This window comes from Prionailurus viverrinus, chromosome C1, assembly GCF_022837055.1.
Source record: "Prionailurus viverrinus isolate Anna chromosome C1, UM_Priviv_1.0, whole genome shotgun sequence".
NCBI classification, from domain to species: domain Eukaryota; kingdom Metazoa; phylum Chordata; class Mammalia; order Carnivora; family Felidae; genus Prionailurus; species Prionailurus viverrinus.
This window is the reverse complement of record NC_062568.1, coordinates 93,167,817-93,193,132: the sequence shown is the minus strand read 5'-3', so window position 1 is coordinate 93,193,132 and position 25,316 is coordinate 93,167,817. Positions and strand designations below refer to the sequence as shown.

Genomic DNA, 25,316 nt, shown 5'->3' with positions numbered 1-25,316 from the left:
CCTCTTGCATTCAGACTAGTAATTTCAGGGGCTGTATTATAATTTCGAGATGTTGCTTTAGCAGCATTACAAAACATTAAAGTACATTTAGCCTTGAATTGTCACTTAAGATTATTGCAGGAAATGAGGGCTTTCTGGATCACAAATGTGACAATAGATTGAGAACACAGCTTCTATTATGACTAAATGGGGACAAAGAGTAAAGAAGTGCTAAGTACATAGTGACTGCTTGTGTGGGTGCCAAGGAACCCAGGGGAATCGAGGCTGCCAGACGATGGGGGCTGGCCTGGGCCATGGTGCTCCGGAGGGGCATGAACCATCCCTGAGTAATGGCACAGAGGCCTGGCCCTACTGAGAAGCATGCTGAGTGGTTTGTGGGATGTGGGAGCACAGACTGGTTTTTCTGTTCACCTCCCACCCTACTGCACTCCCGTCCTCTTCTACCTTTATCTTGAGTGTAACCCATAGCCAGCCTGGCAATGCTTGCAATGGTCAGTTTCCCTTAACGTCGGGGTGTCTGCCCATGACCACTGCAGTTCTCATGGAACTGCAGCCTTTAGAAGGTGAGAAGGAGGCCAGGGGCACTCTGTGGGGGGTTGGGGCACCCTGCCCTGTGTGTTTCTTTGGTTTGGGGTGGAAATGTGCCAGGAGTACTAGTGATGCTCCCTGGGAATCTGTGGGAGTCTGTAGCCAAAGGCGTAGCTTCGGGCGCTGCAACTGCCTGCGAGCCGGAGAGCCCCCTGTAGGTGGTGGCCGTAATCTCTAAGGTCCTGCCTGGGTCTTGGGCTCCCAGCCCAAGGGCCTGCAGACAAACATTTGCCTCTTCTGCCTCTGCTCTGAGGTGGTGTCCCCTCATGTGCTTTTCCAGGGTACCTGGTTCCTGATGTGGGTCCTGCAGCCTAGCTTGTTTTCTTCTGGACTTGAGGTCAACTTGGCCTGGCATGAGATCACTGCCAGGCACAGTGTGCAAGGCTCAAGGTGTCTTTGCAGCCGGATTGGGACACATGTGTCCTCAGGGCCAGCAGTGTTGGCAGCAAATCAGGCCTCAGGCAGGATGGCCAACAAAGCCAGTGGAAGGTCTGACAAGTGTGAATAATGTTCCTATAGCAGGCTTCTTATGCTCTTGGCCAAAATGAAGTGAGGCAGGCCTCCAGGCCATGGCACCAACACAGGGTCCCAACAGGAAGGGGGAACTAACTTCCTTGCTTCCAGTTTCCAAGAGCCCAACTCTAGTGGCAGGCAATAGTAGCCCCATTTTACAGATGAGGTGCAAAGAGGTCAAGGAAGCAGGCCAGACAGTGCACACAAGCCAGAGGGAGAAGAGCTCCATGTGGGCCCCAGAAATCTGTTACTTTGGATAAACTGGGTGTTCATTCACCTCTGTGTTGACCCTGTCTTGCTGCAGACCGTAGCAGGCTTCAGTCTCCTATCCCTTGTCCAAGCAAGAGGAGGTCCTGAGAACCCATATTTGTCCTATATCTGTCTTTGTGGCTGGAGGGGCGGGGAGGGGAAATTTCTCTCCCCGCTATGACTCCCTTGCCATCACACAATTCCCTTGGCCTTCTTTTTTTTTTTTTTTTTTTTTTTAAATTTTTTTTTTTTCAACGTTTATTTATTTTTGGGACAGAGAGAGACAGAGCATGAACGGGGGAGGGGCAGAGAGAGAGGGAGACACAGAATCGGAAACAGGCTCCAGGCTCCGAGCCATCAGCCCAGAGCCCGACGCGGGGCTCGAACTCACGGACCGCGAGATCGTGACCTGGCTGAAGTCGGACGCTCAACCGACTGCGCCACCCAGGCGCCCCTCCCTTGGCCTTCTTGCCCTCTGGTGCTTCCCCTGGCTGTTCACAAGCTGCCCTGGGCCCTTCCTAACCTCTCCAGGAGCAGAGTCCCTGAGGGAGGGGCAGGCAAGCAGTGCCTGGCCCTGATGTATCTTGGATGGATGCATGATGGGAACATGCCCTCTCACCTCAGCCCTTGTTCAGGTTTGATGAAGCTTTGCCCTTCTCATCAGTTGACCGCATCCTGCTGTCTACCTGAGGCCATACATCCTTTTAGGGCAGGGACGAGTTCTGCTCATTCTAGACTCTATCATTTAAGTACAGTTGTTAGCTTGGAGAGGATATCGGGGGCCTGAGCCTGGGGACTTGGTCTCCTAAGTCACTTGTTCTGGGTCCTTAGAAATGCTTGAGTACTTGGTGCCCAGGGGCCTGTAGCCTAGCCAGACATTCCTCAACAAAGAGTTTCCCAGATGTTGAGAGGAAATAGCCTGGTGTCCTGTGGAATACCCATCCCCTTCAACACCGATCCCCCTGATACAGGAGGCCCCCCTCTCCCTATGCACTTGGTGCCAAGATGTCAGCCGAGGGCCATCACCTTTGCATGGGTGGTTTTCTCAGGATGGCTCCTGATGCTCTGTGCCAGGGCATCTCAGCACTGTTTAGTTTATGACACAGGCATGTAAAGGACATTCTGGGGAGAGGAGGGGACCTCTAACAACCCACTCAAGCATCTCCTGCCACCTTCCCCAAGTCCTTTTCTCTCTATTGCAGTTTCCTGGGACTGTGAAGCTCAGAGGCCATGCTGTCCCCAGGCTCGTTGCAGACACTGCCCAGTAGTGCCCATACCTCACCTCCTGGGGGACCTATGTAGCTCAGAGCCCCTCCTTCCCTGCCCCCGGACAGGATCACTTGCTCTGTGACACACAGGAAAGGTCTGGGAGGATTCCTGCCTCAGGAAGCCTTCCCTGCCACCCTCCTGTGTCTCTAGGAGCCATGTTTGCTTTACTTTGCTTATGCCCAGACACTTGACATCACCCCATATTTTCCTCTTTATTTCTCTGTCACTAGTGGGTCCTATTGAACTCATCAAACCACAGCCTTTGCATTTTTGATATGTCCATTCTCCAGAGAAATCTGGAAAGGCCTACTATGCAGCTCTTCTGCTTCAGTGGTTTTCCTTTGGCCACAGCTGTTACCTGGCCTCAGTCCCAGCCCCCAGAGCCCCTCTCCAAGCTGCCACTGGAAGATTTTCAAGTTCCTGCCTGATGTCCAGAGCTGGCCAGCTGAAAGCTGGTCCCTGAGCTCCAGTGAATTCCCTTAGCTCATTACCAAAGTGTCTCTCAAATAGCACATTAATAGGGGAAGAAGAGTGTCATTGGCTTGCTGCAGATGTCTGTGACTTAGAGCTTATAGCTCCCTGTGCTGGTGTCTGGAGTGGCCATTGCCCAAGGTCTGAGCAGGATGGGTATATAAGGTCAGCAGCACATTCTTAATGGTGATAAGTACTGCTTTGTTTCCAGTTGATTCATCCAAAGGAGGCTGTTTTGTCATCACTACTGCCAGATGTTTGTGGGACAGGCAGTGCCTGTGAGGTATCTTATCACCTGTAGTCCTGGCCACATGGCTCATCTATTCTAATACTTGCCAATTTGCCATTTTTTGGTGCAAACGGGACAGCGGGGGCACAGTAGATTGGGTGAGTATGGTGGGGGCAGAATTAAAATCTGGCCCCAGTCTATCTAGCTGGTGTTTTTGGACAAGTCTATGTTGTCTGTTAAGTGGATTGAATGATGCCCAGCTTCCAAGGTTATTTTGATGGTTGGATTTGTAAAGCCCCTGAGCTGGGACAAGTCAATCCATCATGGCCTTTTGGTTCCCTCATCCTAAATAAGAAGGCTACTTGTCTGTTTCTACTACCTTCCATGGAGTCCAGTGTCGGAGAGGCCCCATCACAGAGCTCAGGCTGGAGACGAAGGGAATATGCATTGAAAGGACCACTCCTCCACCCACCTCTGCTCATGTTTACTTACCCCCTCATCCTTGGTTGGGGAGAGGAGTGGACTTCTGTCTGGGGAGAGTTTTCGGAGAGGCTTGCCCTGCCACCCAGAGAGCAGCTGGTGCCCACTGGGTAGATGAGGAACCATCTGTACAGAGTTTCAGTGATGTGCCTGAAGGCACACAGGTGGAAGAACCCAGCACCCTGGACACTATATTCTCAGACACTTGGAGGAAATCCTGCCGTGGGACCGAGGGAAGAATAAAGAGGATGGTGGGAGAAGGGAGAATGGGGGAAAACATGGAGATGATAAGCTTGTGTAGGTGCAGCTTTAAAAGACAGAAACAAAGCTTATGAAGGAAGCTAAACTATTCCTTCCCTACATCTCCTCATCCCATCCTCCAAAGAGAGGAAGGCAAAAATGATTCAGTGCACAAGCCCTGGTCTGGAAATCAGAGTGTGGCAGCAGATTTAGCCCCTGCTCTACCATTAACTAGCTGTGTGACTTTGGGCCAGCCTCCTAACTTCTCTGGACCTTTCTTTGCTCATTTCCTCACTCATTCTCCTCCAGAAGGCTTGATGAGAGCACCTGTTGTCTCTTCTAGCTGTAAAATTTTCTGTGACCATTCAAGCAAAAATCCCAGAGCTCTGACAGTTGTGTGAATGCTCTGAGATGGGAAGCCAGCAAGATTACCTTAGGAGACTTGCTGCCTTGTTCTTCAGCCAGAGAAGGCTCTGGAATGATGGAAAAGCCTGGGGCAGCCTGAAGCTGATGCTGGTGTAGAGGAGCAGTCTCCCATCCATCCCTTCCACTTCACCTCCACCCATGCTGCCCAAACCTCTTTTACCTCCTGGGGAAGCGCCTATGTAATATCTCAATACTGTGTGTAAGAGGAGGTCACAAATAACCAGGGTGACTGTCTCAGTCAGTGTGCATGGCCATAACAAAATACTGCAGACTGGGGTGGTTTAAACAACAGAAATTTATTTTTCTCACTATTTGGGATGGTAGAGGTCCAAGATCAAGAGGTCACCAGGTTTGGTTTCGTGAAGTTTTTCTCCTTAGCTTTCAGATGGCCACCATCTCACCGTGTCCTCACATGGTCATCCCTCTGTGTTCCTTTAAGGATACCTGGTCATATAGGATCCTAATCCCACTGTAATTGTACCATTTTAACTTAAATACATCTTTAAAGACTATCTCTAAATACAGTCCCATTCTGAGGTATCTGGGGCTAGGACTTCAACATAGGAACTTGTGGGGGGCAGGGCACAACTGAATCTATAACAGTGTCTGTGACATTTATTGTTCATGCTGGAATTCTTTCTAAAAAAATATTTGAGTTTTTAATTGAAGTATAGAATGCATACCAAAAGGTACACATCTTAGAAGCTTACAGCTTGAATACATTGACATAAACAGATTAAGAAATAGAGCATTACCATTGCACTAAAATTTCTCCTTGTCCCCTTTCACTTACCCCCACAAAGGTAACCATTATCCTAACTTCTCCTACCATACATTAGCTTTTCCTGATTTTGTACTTGGTATATACAAAATCATAGAATATGTAATCTTCTGTGTTTTCACTCAACATTATGTTTGTAAATTTCATCCATGTTGTAGGGTATGTTTGTATTCTGTTGATCCTCAATGCTGTTGCTGGTGTATAGTGTCCCACTGTGTGAATACCATTGATGAGCTGCTTCAGTTTCCAGTTTGGGACTGTCATAGACAAGTTGCTATGAACATTCTTATACATGTCTTCAGGTGTTGGTATTTTATGCATTTCTGTTGCCGTATACATAGGAGCAGAGTTGCTGGGTCATAGGGAAGGCATACCTGCAGCCTTAGGAGAAACTGTCACATAGCTTTCCATAGTAGTTACAAGTTTTAGTCCCATAAGCAACTTATGAATGTTAGGATTTATCCATAGCCTTGCCTACGAATGTTTTATATTTCTTTGTATTTTCATTTTAGCCATTTAGTTCAGTGTATAGAAATATCACACTGTGGTTTTAATTTGTGTTTATCTGATGATTAATAATGTGGAGCATCTTTGTATTTGTTTATTGGCCATTTGGTTCTTTTTGTGAAGTGTCTGTTCAAGTTTTTTGCCCTTTTTCTTTTCCTACCAGATCATCTGCTTTTTTCTTGTTGTTTTATAGGAAGACTTTACATATTCTGTGTCTCCTGATTTGGGGACAGTTTTGAGAGGAAAACAGGGGAGCTAATAATAACTAGGTGTGACCAGTATTGGAAGCCAGGATCATCTTAGGAAAAGCAGGCAAACTCCAGCAAGCAACACACAGTGGGTTTGAGTTTTAACAAGATTTTAAAAGGCAAATAGGAAGGCACCAACGGCTCATGTGAGGTGGAAAAAAAAAAAGAAGAAGAAAAAAGTTATGTTTGTAGTACATGGCTTTTCAGGGCTCTCAGTTCCCTCTTTGCCTGTATCCTCCTGAACATGCTTACCTTCAGATTCCAGTATTGGAGGGAATTTTTATTGCCATATGATGCTGATTCAGCAATTAGCTTTCTCTCTGCCCACAATGTGCTTTAGGGTCATTAAACTTGTGACATTTTATGATCATCTTAGTCCAATCTCTGATTTTATTAATGAAGAAACAAATCTTAAGTGGTTAAATGACATTCCCAAGGTCACACAGCTGGTTGGTTAGAGAGCTGGGACTAGATCGCAAAGTTGCAGTTCTTTCTTCAAGGGCATTTTGATGTCTCAATATTTAAATCAGCCCATGTGCAAGGTCACTGCAAGGAATTGATATCTGTTGAAATACTCGGTGGGAGGGTGGAAGGAGGGCACATACCTGGAAGTCAGAGGCTCAGCCATCGATGGTGTGAGGTTTGCCATTCACCTTCTGTTTTCTCATTGGTCAAATAGGACTTTACTGGAATGTCCTCTGATACACCTTCCAACTTTAAGTCCTACATCCAAAAATATTTTGCCTGAGGGAGGAAAAAGGGATATTCAAGAGAAGGTTTTTTGCAACAGGAAACAAGTAAATAAGTATAGATTTCCTATGAAAGGCAAGGATTGGGTTGCCTTAATCAATAAAGAGAAAAGAGAGAAATCAAGCTTCAAGTAGATCAAGTCCCAGTGGTATGAGTGGTGGAGAGCAGCCACTGCTGCCTCTCACTTTCTCTTTTACTTCAAATAGGCCAAAGAAAATGTTTGTTTATAGGAGAAAGGGTTCAGGTTATACTTGAGAGACTGAGTGATGTTACCTTAGGAGGTTGAAGAATCTCCTCTGTAGTTCACTAAATTAAAGACATTTATGTAATTGAGATTGTTATGGTTGGAAACAAGAGAAAACCATTTTAAATTGGCTTAAGCAAAATATGTGTAGAATCCAGACTCAAATAATGTTAGAAACCCATCCCCCTCTCTCTTGCAAATCTTCACTTTGCTTTCCTTTGCATTGTCATCCATTTCAGGGAAGACTGTCCCATCTTAGGGTAGTCATGCCACATGCTTATAAGCTTGTATTTTTCTGTTTTAGCAATTCTGGCAGAGTATCTTTTTCCTAGTGGTTTCAGCAAATGCCCTAAGACTGGCTCTGATTGGCCTGATCTGGATCCCTGTTCATCACTGAACCAGCTACTGTAACTCTGATTGTCCATTCCTTTGTTATCTCTCTACCTTTGGGGTTGGAGAACAGAGTCAGCTCCCAACATGAATTTCAGAGATTGAGTCATGGATGGACATTTGTTCCCCAAAGGACTATCAAGGTTCTCTTTTGGAAGGAGAGAAGATTAATTCTAGGCAGACAGAAAAACTGATGTGTACTTTACCACCTGTGATAGTGTGATTTATAAGAAATATATGTGGTCTTTGGAATTTGTCAAGTGAGGAGAGCAATCAAGGTATCTTCTGTCATGTTTATGAGGTGACTTTTGGAAAGCATCTCCTGATGGGGCTGGTTGCCAGCAGAACCAACTTTGTGATTAGAGGATTGGAACTTGCAGTCCTACTCTCACCTCTGTGAAGAGAGAGGGGCTGCTGCAGATTAAATTATTACCATCAGTGATGGATCCAATCAGTCATGCCTCCATAAAACCTGGAAAGGATGGGATTCAAAGAGTTTCTTGGTTGGTGAACACATGGAAACAAAAGGAGAGTGGTGCCCCGGAGAGGGCATGGAAGTTCCATGTCCTTTCCCTCTACCTTGTCCTCTGCTTCTCTTCCATCTGGCTGTTTGTGAGTTATGTCTTTTTATAATAAGCTAGTATCTAATAAGTAAAATGTTTCTGAGTTTGGTTAGCTGCCCTGGCTAATTAATGTAACCCGAGGCGGGAGACATTGGAACCTTGAATCTATAGCCAGTTGGTCAGAAGCACAGGTGATAACCTGGGCTTGGGACTGGCATCTTGAAGTAGGGGCAGGGGGCAGTCTTATAGGACTGAATCCTTAATCTGTGGGACCAGATCTATCTTCAGGTAGACAACATGAGACTTGAGTTGAATGGTTGGGCAGCTCACCATAAAGTCAATGCAATCCAAGTGCAATGGTATGCAGAATACCTTGTTCCAGGGATTATGGTGGCAATGGTATTACTTTGTCTTTCCCTCCAACCCAGGATTCTAGGAAACTTAGAAGGGAAATAACATTTATTGAGTAACAATACGCAAAATATTGACATATAATCTCATTTCCATTGGATATATATGTATGTGAATATATTTGCATATATATGCATATATACATATGTGTATGTAATACATATATACATATGTATTTGTTATATATATGTATACACACATATGTATATGTAATACATATATACATATATATTTGCAATAAAAAGAAATGATAGCAAGAAGTTTAAGTTACTTGCTCCCCAGGATCATACCACTCATCAGTGAAGGAGCCCAGTTATCAGCCAAGGGTTCTAATCCTAAAACCACTGTCAATGCACAGTGCTATCTTCTAAACTGGGGCTTCAGTGCCTCGGGCTGTGAAAGTCCTAAATGTCAGAGTGAAAGGCAGAGTCTGGGCTGTAGGAAAGGAGAAAGGGGTCGGGCTGAGGTCCTGCTCCTTTCCTAGCAGCTGGACAGCCCTGTGACCTGAGATGAGTCTCTTGCCTGCTGTGGACCTCCCTTTCCTCATCTATAGTATGGTGGGGTTGGACATATCTGTAAGGTTGCTGCAAAGCCAAGTGTGACCAGTCTGTGATCAGGTGAAGAAGGGTGCCTGGCCGTGCTGGCTCTGGCCTGAGCAGACACATCCTAAGGGGGCTGTGGATTTACACTGGGGGCTTCTGACCACGCTCAGTCCCAGCATGCACCAGGTCACGCCGGTGCCCCACACCACCTAGTCTCCCCCTGGTGCTTTGATTTTTCCCCCACCTTAGATGTGTCCCACAGTGTGTACCCACCCCCGCCACACACATCGGGACTTTGCTCCAGGCCATGCCAGTGCCTCACACTCCCCAGTATCCCCCTTGTGCTTTGTTTCCCCACCCCCCCCCCACCTTAGATGTGTCTTGCAGCATGTGCTCTCCTCACCACACCTGTCTGGACCTGCCAGTGCACACTCAAGTAGATCCTTGCCCTAGGAAGCACTTGTTCTCAGAGGAGTTCGAGAGCTGAGGCCCAGAAGCCTCTGCCACCCTCTGCATTCCAGCCTGCCTTTCCTGGGTTGGGCTGGTGTGCTTGAGGGGCTGTTTGGTCTCCTGAGTCTTTCTTCAGCCTCTGCCAGACTCACAATATGCCCAGAGACTTGTTGCTACTTAAAGCCTGAGAGATTTGCAGATTCTAACATGGCCCCAAGCAGGGCTTTGGCAAGAGAGAGGAAGATTCCTGTTCTTCATCCACCCAAGACCAGTTGGGTGGTCTTCCTGGTGAATAATGGAGCTGTCCCAGTGCCTTCCTGCCCTGTCTCCAGGTTCTAGAACAACCTAGAGTCAGTCTATTTTAAGTGCATCTTCTCAGGTTGGGAGAAGTGGCATCTGAGTTTTCTTCTAGAAGTCCAAAATCATTTTTCTAAGTACCATTCCCTAAGGAATAAAATAGTGTGTGTGTGTTGTGTGTGTGTGAAATCAGTGCAGTAGGGTTACAGTTAGTCAAAAATTCAGGATAGGACCTTAGCATACATTTTAATGGGATTAAAGATTTTCATACTTTTAAGAAACATGTGTTGAGGGCTTATTGTGCTATGCTAGGCATGAGTCAGTGTCTGGAATATGTATGGCCTTTGCTCTCCAGTGATTACAGTAGGCCAGGCATGGAAATTCATCATTAAAATAGTGTGGTTATAGGGTGCTTGAGTGTTTTAGTCTGTTAAATGTCCAACTCTTGATTTTGGCTCAGGTCATGATCTCTTGTTTTGTGAGATCGACCCAGCTGAGAGCACGGAGCCTGCTTGGGATTCTCTCTCCCCTCCCTCTCTGCTCCTCCCCCTGCTTGTGTGCAAGCACTCTTTTACAAAATAAATAAATAAACTTAAAAAAAGGTGTATTATCATGCAAACAAGGACAAGGTCGGAGAGGTTCCTTCTCTTTGAATGGACAGGGAGCCTTTCCCAGAGGAGGGAATACTTGGTCAAGTAGGAAATTCCTGGAGTCTGTTGTGGGCAAAGACCTGGTATGTCTTGGAAATTAGTAAAGGTATGGGGCTAAGCAGGGGAGTGGTAAAAAGGCTCAGAGGACAGGCAGCAGAAAAGTGGGGAAAGATCGGGATGCTAAGTGATGCTGAGAAGCTTGTACACTGTAGCACAGGCCACACAGATTCTGATCAGCAGGTCGGTGCTGGGGCCTGAGATTCTGCATTTGTAGTAAGCCTTCAGGGGATGCCATGGACCACAGCCTGAGTGGCAGGAGTAAAGCCATTTGGCTATCACTGAGGACTTTACATAATGAAATGATTATAATCCTTAGAATTTATATCCCTGGAAATCCTAAAAAGTATAAGAATCCTGTCTAATTCATACAACATCCCTGTGAAATGTGATTCAGATCACCCATAATTTTTTTTAGATGAGACTCCTGGCATACAGGGAAGTTAAACTAGAGTCTCACAGGTGGAAAGGGCCTCAGATAATCTAAGATACACGCGTATTTTACAGGAAAGGAAACTGCTTTGTCATCTGAGGTTTTGGGGGGATCTAAAAGCCCAAGTTTCTGAAATTTGACTGTGTAGCTCAGTTAATGCGGGTCCTTGCAGACAATGGTTGGATTCAGATCTTCAGTCTGTCCTGGGAAAGGTCCTGCACTTGCCTCCCTCTCCTGGGCTAAGCTGTGGGAATGGGTGTGGGACTGCATCTCTGGAAGAGAGGGTTACAGACATGGATATACAATGCTGGAGTAATGTACTTAAATTTGTGAGTATCTTTGGTTGGAAGATGCCAGGTTTTAAGCTTCCGGTCTTTTACTCATTTTCTTTGTAACCAGTATCAAACTGATTGTCATGTATGTCACCATTTTTATCAGTTAAAAATAGGGATGGCAGCCCCCACCCATCTACCTCACTACATGGTTAGGAGCAGCAAGCCCTGGCAGGTCTTCCCTCAGGTATTGTGCATGCCTATGTGCCACGTGCTGTTCCAGTCACTGCAGACCTAGAATAGGACAGAGCCAGCTCTAACCCCATGGAGCTCACATGGCTGAGAAGACAGACACGAAAGGCACATGTTCCAAGTTAAATACATCAGAATGTAGAGTGTGATCAAGAAGTATGGGGCAATGGGGGCTTAAAACATGGGTCTAAACTGGAAGTCTCAGCTTGTTGGAACAAACAGTCTTTTAGCAGTGACTAAAAAATGAATGTGAATTAGCAAAATGAGGGAAGGGAGGCTGGCTGGGTAAGGGCTCTGAGTCAGAAGGAGTTGTCTGGCTCTAGGAAATGAGAAAGTGTCAGGTGTTGGAAGGAGACAGAGCAAGCAGAGACGGTTGTGTAAGGAGAGCCCGAAGGAATAAGCCACGTAAGATCCTATAGGACTTGTTAAAGACTTGGGACTTTATTCTAAGGTCAATAATATGCCATTGGAAAGTTTTCAGCAGGGGAGTGATGTGAACTTTTTAATTTAACAAGATGATCCTGGCTCGTGTGAAGAGTGGTTTGGTCAGGAATGATATTGAACAAGACCAGTCAGGTAGCTGGTCCAGGCATGAGAAAATGGAAGCCCGCATTAGAAATGGGATGGTGAGAAGGGAATAGATGATGGAGGTATAACTGATAGGCTTGGGGACTGAGTATGGGAATAAGGAGGAGGAAATACAATAGGGAGACTTTCAGGTTTCCAGCTAGAAAAACTCAGTGAGTGGCGGAAGAGTTTATGGGAGTAGTGGAGGGAGGGCAGGTTGGATGAACATGTCTCATTATAGGTGCAGATGAGCTATCCAAGCCTTGATGTTGAGTAGGCTGTGGATGTCTACCAAGGCTGGCAACATTGACTTGGGATCACATTATCCATAGAGATGGTATTTCAGGGTAGAGGCATAGAGGAAGTGCCCACCTTCTAGATGGTAGAGATCTGGGGAGTGTATCTAGAGGTGCTCTGCCATTTGGTGGTCAGGTGGAAGAGACAAGTGAGATAACAGATAAGGACTAGCTTTAAACATGAAAGCAGGATGTTACTGTTGGGCTGGATTGGATTTAGTGTGTATAATAATGTGCATCTTAGACAGTTACTGCTACACTCGGATAGGAGAGCGCATGCTTCGTTTTCCCAAGTCTACAAGGCTATTTCCTCAAAGTTTTTTTTTTGCCCCTATGAAAAGAAAAAAACTACCAGGAGGGATTTATTCTTATCCTGTCATGCAACAGTAATTTCATTTTCAAATCATTAACAGGAAGGCATCCTTATCTGATCATTCTTGATACAAAACTCTATCTTAGAAGCCTGATACCATCTCCTCAACTTCCCCGAGAGCTTTACTGATTTTCAGTTGAGAACCCTCAGCTCTAAATAAGCCACAGTATACGCCCGGCTCCTTCCTGAACCTCTTTTGGTATCTCTCCCATCAGCTGATTCCTTTTTCTTTTTTTTCTGCCTCCTGTCCTGGCATTTTGCTATAGATTGTTCCCAGAATTTCTTTACTAACTTACAAGATATGAGCAGATAATGGGGAGCTGAACTTATTTTCTAATTTACTTTGAAACAGAATTTTAGATTGTATTTATGAGGAGGGGAAGAGGCAGCATGTGATGGGTGAGAGTAGTCTTTAACTCTGAATTTAAATGAGTCTTCATAGGAAAGTATCCTTCTCGAGAACTCTTGCTGTGGATAGGAGTGGGGGTGGGGTAGAGGTGCTTGCTTTCCATAACCTAAATCCAGTCCAAAGCAGACCTTCTCTAGTCTAGCCTGCCACACTCCTGTTCAAAGCTAGTTTGTTTCTTTGAAATCCACCAAGCTTTTCTCTTCATAATCGGAAAATGCTAAATGTAAAAAAGGCCCTTTCAAACTGATAGCATGCCTTATCAGAGAGATGTGTTGGGAAGGCGTGTTTATTTTTACTTATTTATTTTTAACCTTGTGGCCATTTGAATTGAAATATCTTAATTTGAGTTTGGGACTCGGAAAGCATTTGATCTCTGATCCCCCTGAGGGGTCCTGCAGCTGAGGGCAGCCTGCTGGGGCCGGGTGATGAAGAACACCAACTCTGGACCCGGCTGCCTGGGTCTAACTTCTGGCCTGTCCTGGCCAGCTGTGTGAGTCTGGGCAAGAAATTTAACCTATCCACACCATCACTTACCTTATCTGTATAATAGCAACAAAAGTCAAGTAGTGGCCATCCAGTGGGGCTTAGTGTAAGGTTTAACTGAGCAAGTTTAAGTCAAGTGCTCAGAAGAGTGTCTGAAATATATATGCACTGTATTAATTTTAGCTGGTATTGCCTTCACCCTGGGACAGCTGATGGGATTATGTAATGAGTAGTAGGAGCTGTGCTTCATGCAGTGCTGCTGTGCTAAGTCCTTCACGTGTATGCATGTCCTTGAGCTTTTCTTACACTAACTCCATGAAGTAGATACTGTTATTTTACCCACTTCACAGAGATGTAAGTCTATGATCACAAGGCTGGTAAATAGCAAGGCTGAAACTTAAACCCAGGTCAGTCTGACTCCAAATCCCAGCCCTCACTCCCGCCACTGTACTAGAGCTTAGCCTGAGGTGACAGGGCCATGGGGCATTGGGTGTGGGTGGGGATGTGTGCTGGAGGGTGGAGTAGAGGATGGAGGAAAGAAGCAAAGATTCTTAGCTGAAGTGACCAGATGAACAGGCAGTCATGTAGCCTCCCTGCCACTTGTCATTCCTCCTGGAGAGGAATTGGGCAGAGACAGGGACTTGGGGAAGGGCTCAGGGCTCCTGTCTTCCTGGGATTTGAAATTTGTCCTCTCTCTTTAAACTTGCCTTCTTTTAGTTGTTTCCTTTATTATGGCCTCTACTCATTGACTCTCTTCTTGAAACCACAAATACCCATATGTAGGTATTGAGGAAGGGATAAGTGGTTCAGAGTTACAGAGCAGAGTGACAGAAGCTTTAAACCTAAGTACTGGAAAGAACTTTGACCAGGAAATGAGGAGACGTAAGTCCTGGTTATCTCTCTGCTACTGATGAGCAGGACAACCCTGCTAAAGTCATGGAATCATTCTGGGCTCTATCTATAAGTTAAGGATCAGAAGGTGTCTGAGATCTGGTGGATCTAGGCAGCCTTCCCCTGGATCTCTGATCTCTGGGAGGTATCTGGAAGTGATGGCAGTAGAGGAGGTGATGGAGCCAGTGATGATGGTGGAAGTGGTGGCAGACAGGGTGATGGGGTGGAGGTGGAGATGATGACTGTAGAGGAGATGATGGAGATAGTGGTGGGAGAGGTGAGGATGGTTGGTAGAGGTGGAGATGATGATGGAGGTGCTCATGGTCATAACTACAAAAAGCCCTTGTCTGGCAGCAAGCACTGCATTTAGCACTTTATTGCCACATTTCATCATCCCAGCAGTTGTTCTTAGATCCATTTTGTAGATAAGAAGCCTGAGCTTTAGAGAGGAAAGATGGGCATTCCTTGGTGGGTGGAGTTGCCCAGGTTGGATGGAAGCAAAGGCAGAGGTGCCAGGAAATACACTATTGGAACATTAGTTCCTGCATAGAGCAGGAGGGGAGGTAGTTTGACCTTCCTTGTGTTCTCTCCCCAGATCCTCTGCCTCTGTGACCAAGTTGTATCCCAGTGGAAATTGAGGGTTATAACTGCAGGACTGCATTCCCCTGGGGCCACACAGCATGTAACATAGAAAGTCTCACCACATTGACCAAATGCTCTTCTAGGTGCTTTCTCTTCATCTCCAAGTTATCACTTGGACTGCACACCTCAACCCTTAGGCTTTGAGTCTTGGCCTGCAGCTTCTCTGACAAAGACTTGTAGCATCTTCATGGGGGCCATGATTTATCACATTATTTTGGGACAAATGAATGTCCTCTAGCTCCTCTCTTGGTAAATGTGGCTTTTCTATAACCTGTTTAACGGGCTGACCCTCAGGCCATCTTGGAAAGAGATTGGGCAAGAAACACATTTTTAGTGTAGATCATCCAGGGATTGGCTAGTTAGCACAGTGGGGTGGGACACTAAAACTATTTACCCCTGAAGGCCTTGGTCAGACTCAAAATTCTTCAACCCCTCTTTCTTGGGCTTGGAGGTTCTTGTCTTGCTTAAATGAGAAAGTGATCCCTTCACGAAATTCCTACTGTCTACTTCTCTTCACCCGGGGATGGGGGATTGGAAGCATGAAGGCACCAGGCTCTGTGTTAGGAGGATTAGTACTGACCCCTCTGGTCAGGGAAGGTAGCTTCAGATTGATTGTGTGTACATCAGAATACACTCCAACACCTGGAACCTCCAACACTCTGCCTGCCCCCCACAAATGTTGATGGAACAATCAGTATGTAGCAGTTTTCTGTTGTGTGCTGAGGATACAACAGTGAAGATGGGGCATCCTGCCCCCATGGAGTCGACGGTCTCGTTTATGCTGTATTGTTATGATGACAGGGACAGGAGTAAAAGATGCTGGTGAACCTGTAGTAGAAACTTGACAGAGCCTTGTGGAGACAGGAAGGCTTCCTGGAGGCAGTGACACTAAGCAGAAACTTGTAGAATAAGAGCTGGGCAAAGCATGGGCAGTGGGGGGAAAAGAGGGGGAGGGAGGAAGGGACACAGGAGAAGAAAGAGCAGAGGGTGGGGAAGATGTGGTCTGGGCCCAGGCATGTGCAGAGTCTTGGAGTCTAGGAAAGACACACTAAGGGGCTGCTTGCCTCACCTGGGCCTGGCCTGCCTCAGTCATAGGCACTCAACACCAGTTCTCCCAGGGTCTCCGTCTGTTGTGCTGTACCGAGGGGGCATGAGCAGGGAACGAGAGACACAGGGGAGATCTGCAGGCACTTTGGCTGGTCTCCACACTCCCAGAATGCCCGTGTTGCCTCTGCTGAACTCTTGGCTGAGTGCGGCTTTACCCAAGGGCTGTGTGGTTTTTGTGGGTTCTGAGGGGAGGTTGTGGCCAGTGCAGACACCATCAGACTGAGAGGCCCTGTTTTGGACTCCGAGGCTGTGTGAATTTAGGCTCCTCATCCACTTTGCTGGGGATTCTGCTAGTTCACCAGTACACTCAGCTCTTAAGTTTCTTGAGTGCTAGCATTCTGAGGCTTTCTCTACCATTTGCAGGAAACTAAATTCCATTAAAAATGGCAGGCTTTCAGCCATAAAAATTGATGAGTGTTTATAAGTGACATGGCCCAGGTATGTGAGTGGGAATGAGTTGATCCATTGAAGGGCGGCCTGGCCATCCCGCAGGCTTAGAGGGCATCATGGCCCTGGTTCCCACCACCCACTTATGTGCTGTGTGTTACGAGGCAAGAAGCATTTGCCTTCATCTGTCTTGCTGAGGAACAGTTTTGGCATTTGTAGCTACACCACCCATGGGGACTTAACCATCAGTAGATTCAGAATAGATTCTTTACATAGAAAGCCACACAGCTGCATACAATTGAGATCCACATAGAAAAATATTTATTCAGTGGATTCCAGTTGATCATTTAGCATGCATTCATAAATGAATAGAGGCACTAAACCACAACGCTGACCCTAAATGCTGTTTACTTTGAGTGCATGTGGCTGTCCTACAGCTCCCAGACAGCAGGGCTTGTTTTAGAAATATGTATTTGCGATTGTAGCGATTTATATAGGTTTTTCCTTGTCCTGAAGCTTGTAGAGCAGAATGAGATGGATGTAATGCTTAGCAAATTGAAAGCCATTTTGGAATCTGGGTCTCTGGCCTCCACATGGTGGCTGGAGCCACAATGGGGACCGAGTCCTTTCATAGGCTCCATCAAGTAGCTGGGGCAAAGACGGGACATCACACCATCTGTCTTCATGGACAGAAGCGGCCATCTGTGGCCTTTACATCATTTTAAAGTTGTGGCCTGTGCCCTTCTCTGAAAACAAATTCTAACAGCTTTTTAGTCCTCTTCTAAACAAAATTTTTCAATAGGAAAGGGTGCAAGAGGCAGATGGGTTTAAACAATAATCACTAAGCTGACTAGTCACTGGAAAAGTGACTGCAAGTATCCAGGCAAGCTCTGGCAGGGTCAGAGGGCATGGGACGTGGAGTGGGCTCCCAGTGGGGGTGTGTCCAGTGCTTGGCCAACACCCAGGTCCCTCACATCCTATCAGCATTGCTTCCAAAGCCTCTCAGATTTCCTTTGGCAAGCCCTAGCAGTGCATGGTGACCACCCATCCAGGAAGCCACCTGTTAGCTGTTAGGAACTTGCCTGCTCCTGATGGAATCACCTTCTCAAAGCCATCCTAGAAAGTAATGGAGAAGGAGAGAAAGAGTGGGTGGGCAGTGTGGGTGGACAAGGGCTGTATATGGCCTGGTTTATGGTTACCTTAGGAAAAGATGAAGGGTAGAAAGAAGAAAAAGAAGAAAGGTAGGACCAAGGCAAGGGCAATGCTCAGGAATGAGGGAAGGGGGTCTCGGTTATTGTGAATTCAGTCTGCACTTAGGAAAATGGGATGCTTCAAAAGGTGGCCAATGTGATAGTGATAGAACCACAAAGGCCTGAGAAACCCAGGCTCTACCTCAACTTGGGGTTGTCTTAGATAAGTTCTCAAATTGGAGTAAACATCAGAATCAACAGGTGGGCTTGTTAATTCCAGACTGCTAGGCTCCACTCTCAGAGTCTCTTATTTAGTAGATCTGGGTTGGGGCCTAAAATGTGTATTTCTAACAAGTTCCAAAGAGGTGCTAAGGCTGCTGTTCCAGGAACCCTGCTTTGAGAGCCACTGTCTCAGAGATTAGAGACTAAACCAAGGTTGGTGCTGATTGGGGCTCCTTGGATGGGACAAAGTCAGATCAATGTCTCAAACTGGCTAGCAGAAGCAGATTGGCAAACACAAAGATATAAATTGAGTAAGTGCTAAAACCTTTTATTGGATGTATTTGTCTTTCCCTAGCTCTTCATTCAACTAACCATATGCTTACTTTCCACTGACAATTGCTATTTAAATGTCTCTTCACAGGCAGCTGTTCCTCATCCTACTATATGCTAGTTGATTTATTGTTCACAAACCCTGATGGAGTGTTCTCTAATGGGCCTCATTTCCCACAGTCTCTACCCACCCTTCATGTTGTTCTGGCTCTGGAAGCTGGCAGAGTCAGCTGCTATTACAGTCTTCCATCCCTTGATCATGCTGTGTCTTTGCCTGGGTGCCCCTTTGCAGGCTACCTCTGACTCTCCTTTAATTTCCTGAGCGTTCACCCTCCATGGGAGGGTCAACCAGCTCTTTGCTTCCATAAAACTGTACCCAGATAGCTCTCATGACCCTTGGCAAGCAGTCACCTGGCTGTGGCTGCCTCTTCCTCCCCAGCCTTTAATCACTAGTGCTTAAGAAAGGGTCTGTAATAGGCCCCAGCTAATCAGGAGATGGTTGCTGAGTGAGTAAAGTCCAGAGAACTTAAATTAGAGGGGGGGGGGGTGGGCAGGGGAGATCACTAACTCCTGCTCACTGTGGTCACAGTTAGAGAGAAGTGGACTACTGGGGCAAGAAGAGATGGAGAAGCTATGCTAAACACAGAACACCTAAATCATTCTCTACCACCGCCTCTGTATCCCAAGGCTTCAATAATTCAGTAAAATGGGCCCTAACACCAAGTGGAAAAGCAAATCTTTGTGACTCAAATCACACAAACTACCTTGGCTGGATAAAGATGGAATTTCCTGAGCTTTTTGGCTTAGTACAGGCTAAGTATTCTTTTCTAGCAGGTACTCACGTAAGATGGACAGTCTGATGGATACATGGAGTCCTTATCAGCTTGATCGCAAGGTCATAACCTGGAGTCATACCTTGTTTTCCAAACATGCTTCAGCTCCCTTTGGGGGAAGCTACATTTCACCTTCCTTTAAAAGGGGGGAAAATATGTGCTCCAGGGCTTTGTTGTGTGCCTGTTTTTTGAGGAACCTGGTCCTAAAACTGAGTCCAGACAGTGTACAGAGCAGGTGTTGTGCTGACTTTAGCTAGGATCTGAGGTTGGCCTGCCTTGCATTGCATTCCAGATGGGGGATGGCCAGCATTTGGGCCTAAAACTGGAGTGAAGAAAACTACATTTAGGTAAAATGATGGGGGTGCCCCGTGGCTCAGCTGGTTAAGTGTGTAATTCTTGATTTGGGCTCAGGTCATGATCTCACGGTTTGTGGGAGTGAGGCCTGCACTGGGCTCTATGCTGACAGCGTGGAGCCTGCTTGGGAATCTCTCTCTCTCCCTCTCTCCAAAATAATTAAATAAACATAAAGAAAATAGAATGATAGGCTTCTTTGTCAATCAAAAGTCAAATCCCATGTTCTGAGCCATAAGACAAGAGGTAGAGAGAGTCGTGCCACTCTGCCTTTGGAGATCTTGGGTGAATCAGCCTCAATTCCATCATTTGTAAGACAGAGGGGTTCTGGGCCTAGTTTCCTTGGGAGACCTGCTCTCCCATTCTCCGATGACTCTAAGGTGAACTCAGGATCACAGGAACAGCTTCCTGCACTGGAAAGGTTTAGAAGGGAGAAAACAGAGCCCAGAGTCAGATGTTAAGAATGTTGCCACATCCCAGGTGGCATAGCTTCACATTTTCCGCAGATGAAACCATGCAGGCTGACTCAAATGCTAGTATGACATGTTGTTGGCCATCTCTATTACTTCTGTTTTTTAAACAACATTACTTTGCCGAGAATAAATCTGTGTCATCGTCTAATGGCACCTGTCATTTTAGCGTAGTGATCACGGAGGACAAATGGAAGTACTTTATGTGGAAAAACAGATAAGCTATGAAGGTATTTCTTACCCAGAGGGCAAGGCTGTCTTCAATATAATACAGATCTATCAGTAATATAGTTAAAACAGTTTGCCGACTTAACATGACTGGGTTCAGTTCACTGATCTTCATTCAAGTTCTTAGTAAAGTTGTTTTTAACTGTGGGCTGCACATATCATACAGACCAAAGCATTATAGATTTTTCCAAATGTGAGTCCAGATCGAATGCAGCCAAACATAAATTTAGTCAAATCTTCAATATACTCTATTAAGGCATGCATGTAAGATTTTAAAGTTTTGTCTCAGAGTAGCTGGGACTAGAGCTGGACTAGTTGCACACAACTTAATAAAAAATTACCTGGGACACAAAAGTCTCAATGTCATCTCAATGCACTTTTTTTTTTTCAAATGTAAAAGTGAGCCATTACCTTATAAAATGACAAATTTTACAAGGGGGCTGGTTTGTTCCCCCTTGCTTCCAACCAGAGGCTAACTTCTATTACATGGCCCATGGAGGCACATGTCACAAGTACCTGTGGTGGGTGCCTGTATGCCTAATCCTCTATTTTCCTATAACAAAATTATCTTTCAAAGAGAGGAGGAAAGACACCAGTCCTTTTTCCCACCTCTAGTTGTGGTGGGAGGGTTAAGAAACATATTAAAATAGATTTACCCTGTTTTTCTACTTTCTGAATGTGACTACTCAAAATTTTAAGTTGTAAGCCACCACAGTAGCTTACATTGTATTTCTAGTGGTCAGTTCTGTTTTACATCCATTTTACAGGGTGGAATAATGGCTCATATTTACTTGCCTGCATTTTCTGTATTTTTCAAATGGAAAAAAGGAGAAACAATACTGTGTCGTTCAAAAAAAAAAACACAGATGTATAATGGCTTTTGGAGCCTAGCAAGCCTGTGTCCTAGCTATAGGATGTGGGCAACTAACCTGAGACACAACTTCTTCCCCTGTACAATGAAGATAATGACAGCTTTGATCTCACCAGGTTATTATCAGAAGTGAGAAACACATAGGAGATAAACACAGAGTGCTTAGCACAGAACCTGGCAGAGGGAACACTCAATACATTCCTGGTTATTTGTCAAGACCTTTCTGATGCTTAATTGTTAACCTCTGTGGATTTCTAACTCAATTTCTCCTCTCTTGTTCTCCAAGTTCATATTTGCTATCCTACCTTGCTACTCTACACCCAGAAAGCAGAGATTTCCCCTTTCCTCATCACTGGAGAATCTTGGGTCTGGTTCCCTATTTTCAGCAACTTGTTTAGAATAAGTTACCTCCCACTTATGGACAAGCTCATTTTGATTTCAGAGCAAAAATTTTATCCTGGCTAAAACGACAAATCAAGCCACAACTCTTCATCTGGTCTTCTGCCTTTCCTCACACCCAAGATATCTGGTCTTGCTTTTTACTGCACTCTGCTTCTTTAGACAGGAAGGTCAGTCAAGGACAACTGATGCCGGGTGTAGGGGGTGAAGGTAACCAGCATCAGGGTCATGCACATAGGAGAGGGACAAAGGACACAAAAATAATGACTTTGTAACTTGCCCCACAGCCCTGGCCCCTTTCCTCACTGCCTTTCTTCCCTGGGCTTGAAAAGTGATGCTGTGTTCAACCAGAGTAAGTACAAGTGGGTTCTTGTCCCCTTGCAAGATTCTTGCTGCCTGAAGTATGGCCTCCCACAGGGGATAAGACACACCTAAAATCCTGTACTCTATTTCCATATTCTGGGAAATACTTCTTCAGATTAAGATGGTTGTACTGATCTGAAATGCAGTGGCAGAGAAAAGAACTTAAACCTTTGTGAAGACATATAGCTTCCCTAGGTAGGGGAAGCTTCCCAGCTGCTTCAGTTAATGAGATGAACCTTTCAGTCAGAACTGCTTCTGCTAAAAACAAGGAGAAGTAACTTATGAACCCACTTTGAAAAGTACACGTCTGGAAGCATCCTTGCTTCTCAAAGCAGTGGGAGGAAAAAAGCCCCTGCTTTCTTGTGCAAGTATTTAAACACAGAAAAATAGTGATTTTTGTTCCCTTCCAGCAGCTGTAACTAGCTGATTCAGAATATACTCTTGACTTAAGGTGATTTTTTTTTTTTTTTTTTTTTTTTGCTTTTTCATCAGATCAATACGTTACTTTGCTCATTGTATTTTCAGACTTATGTTCTCAGGGAAGCAAACACAAAGGAAAGAGATAAGCAAGTAAGTTTGTGTTTCCAGCTTGGGCTGAGGGTTGACAAGAGAAACGCTTAGAAATGATCAGGGGAGCAGAGTTTCCAGAACCTTCTTTGCTGACAGCTGGGATTTCTGGAGGATTTGTTCAGGGAACTGGGTTATTTCCGGGGCAGAGAACATACCTAGGGCTGCTCAGCTATCAGGTAGGGCATGCTCAGGTGAGTGTGTGGGAGGGCGAACCCTGGTTGCATAGACATGGCTGGTTTTCCTGGAGCATTTATCAATGAAATATTTACTATGGATCAGAGGCAGAAAGGGATTATTGCCAACCATCGCTTCCTTGTGGTTTCCTAGAAAATACAAAAGTTCAAAACGTGAATGAATTTTCCTTATTATAGTAATCAAATTTAGGAAACAGAGGAAGTATTTCTGACAATCCAAAATACAGCTTTAAGATCCCAGCTTTCCACAGAGGAACTTACTTTCTGGTGTGTTGGCTTCAGAGCAAAGAGCAAATGTTGTGCAGATTCCTGATCTTCCTTTTCTTGGATGTTTTGTCTGTCACTGTAGATAAATGCTCCTTTGCTCTGTCAGAGGTCATAGAAATAGAGATGGTGTAAGTTGGAAAGCAAACTTGTGGACATGCAAGCATGTCCATTCAGTCAACTTTTGATCTCATGGGGTCACCAAGTGGTGTCCCTTTAGGGTGTGATCATTTGCCGTAGTTCAGTGCCACAGGCAATGAGCACACTACTGGTTAAACTTTAAGGGGGTTTTAGATCTGTTGTCTGTGGGTAATTGTCTTTTTCCCCCATGAGGGTGAATAGACGATATAACTAAAAATTTCTAAAAACAGAGTGCTGTTGCAGATAGGAGCATGAGAATTACAGGTGTGCACACTGCACGGAGTAGACATGTTCAAAAACCATTCTCAGTGACAGGCTATTCCCGGTTTTGTGTCCCTTGAAATTGAATGCAAAATCAGTGTCACTAAATACGCTTCTTTGTTACAAGGGACACCATTTCCATTTGTCTTGAAAATATCACTGGGTTGTCTTTATGTAGACATGCTTTGAAATACAAATATTGTTTCACCTGATATGACATAGGGTATACATCTATTTCCTTAAAACAAAATGACAGATTTTACTGGACTATATAAAATGCTTTCTGGATACACAACAATGAAAACATTTTTTTTTTTTTAATGAACAGCCATCAAAAGGTATGCATAAATAGTCGAAAGCATTTAATGGTCTTTAACACAGTCAACTCCCCCAGCCTTGAAACACACTGTTCGATTCTTTTTTGCTAGTGGCAAAAGAAGCAGTCGAGCACAACACTGAAAAATTGGTAGCATTTCCTGGCCAGTAAGCACAGAGCTGGGGAGCTAAATATTTTGTGGCTTTGATTGTTGTTCTCATGCTGTTTGTGTCGGTCTCTCCTTTTGCCTGCTCAGGGCTGATTGTTGTGACCTTGGCTGTCTGCTGGATGCCTAACCAGGTGCGGAGGATTATGGCCGCAGCCAAACCCAAGCACGACTGGACAAAGTCCTACTTCCGGGCATACATGATCCTCCTCCCCTTCTCCGACACCTTCTTCTACCTGAGCTCGGTCATCAACCCGCTCCTGTACAACGTGTCCTCGCAGCAGTTCCGCAGGGTGTTCGGGCAGGTGCTCCGCTGCCACCTGACGCTGCCGCATGCCAACCACAGCAAACACCTGCGTGCCCGCGTCACCTCTGCTGCGGACAGCGCTCGCTCGGCACGCCGCCCCCTCATCTTCACCGCTTCCCGGTGCAGTTCCTCTGCAAGAACTAACAAGGTTTACTTGAGCACTTTCCAGAACGGGGGCGAGCCAGACTCCAAGCCCCAGCAATTGAGTCTTGAGGCAGCAGAACCCAACGTGCAGATGAAACCACCCAACTCTGCGGCAGGGAATGGTTTTCAGGAACATGAAGTGTGAATGTCAACTATGGAAGCCTTGAGGACTAACCGGCGCCCCCAATGAAAGCAACATGATCCTGACACACAAAGTGACAAAATAAACCATGCCCCTATGAGGGACAGGAGTGGAAGCAAGGGGCCTTGGAAAAAATGAATGCCTCCTTAAGTGTCTTCTAGGGACTGATTCTGCCAGCCCGACCTTGCCTCTGGTAATAGGGGACAGACTTGGACTCCCCTCTTCCCTTCAAGTACACACTGAAAAGTCAGACTGAATTTATTCAGAGCTTACAAAAACTGTTTGACACCGAGCTCTTTGATTTGCAAAAGAATAAAGAGAATACGCTCCCCCCCAACCCACAAATAAAGGACACTCAGGAGAAGCTTGGGGAACAGGGGGAGCAAGGGCCTGAAGGACAATGCAGGAGGGATGAGCATCTCCAACTTCAGCAGTGAGCCAAGAGGAAGGCGAGTTTCAGGAGCAGGATGGTGGTGGGGAGCCCCGGCCGCAGGGCCAAGGCAGAGCTGCTCCGTTTCTTGGGCCGGGGCCCATTGCAAAGTGGGGTGTTGCAGCAGCTGATGCACACTGAGTTCAGTTTCCCAGGGGAGCAGAAGGATTGGTACCCAGCGGAGGCAATGAGGCAGGCTGCTGACGAGGCACACGACTTGCGGTACATGATCCCTGCAACACAACCCAAGATGTGGGGTTAACTGGAGTTGGCCAAGGTTCAGCTCCTCCTCCTTCCTCCCACAGCCCAGCTACTTGGTGGGACCAGCAAGGTACTTTCGGTTGTTTCACTGAGCACACCGACCCCCCCCCCAACCTCGCCAAAATATAAGTGATCATGGCTTCTTCACCATACAGCTCCAGTAACTTTTGACAAATTGTTCCAAAAGCTATTAGATATTGGTATCAGTAAAGAGCTATTAAAATCAAAGTTCACTTAAAAAAATTCACACACAACTTATATTTGCCTTTTGTTGTTGTTGTAACTATCTCATGCCATGGAGAATGAGATGTTTATTACAAGTGATACAGAGAAGGCTGTCACCTATGTGTTAAATCCTAGAGTTCCCTGAACTAATTCCCATGAGATCCCTACTGA

At 45.7% G+C, this 25,316-nt stretch overlaps 2 protein-coding genes across 2 annotated transcripts in view; one reads left to right on the top strand and one right to left on the bottom strand.

Annotated features, from left to right (window-relative positions):
• The window catches only part of GPR39 (G protein-coupled receptor 39), a 195,827-nt gene extending 171,490 nt beyond the window's left edge, over window positions 1-24,337 (top strand). Inside the window, exon 2 of the mRNA XM_047870293.1 lies at window positions 23,727-24,337. Within this exon, the coding sequence (XP_047726249.1) occupies window positions 23,727-24,232 (506 nt within the window). The 3' untranslated portion in view covers window positions 24,233-24,337. The remainder of the gene's footprint in view (window positions 1-23,726) is intronic.
• Window positions 24,338-24,471: 134 nt separating this feature from the next.
• The window catches only part of LYPD1 (LY6/PLAUR domain containing 1), a 36,521-nt gene continuing 35,676 nt past the window's right edge, over window positions 24,472-25,316 (bottom strand). The window contains exon 3 of the mRNA XM_047870294.1: window positions 24,472-24,892. Within this exon, the coding sequence (XP_047726250.1) occupies window positions 24,657-24,892 (236 nt within the window). The 3' untranslated portion in view covers window positions 24,472-24,656. The remainder of the gene's footprint in view (window positions 24,893-25,316) is intronic.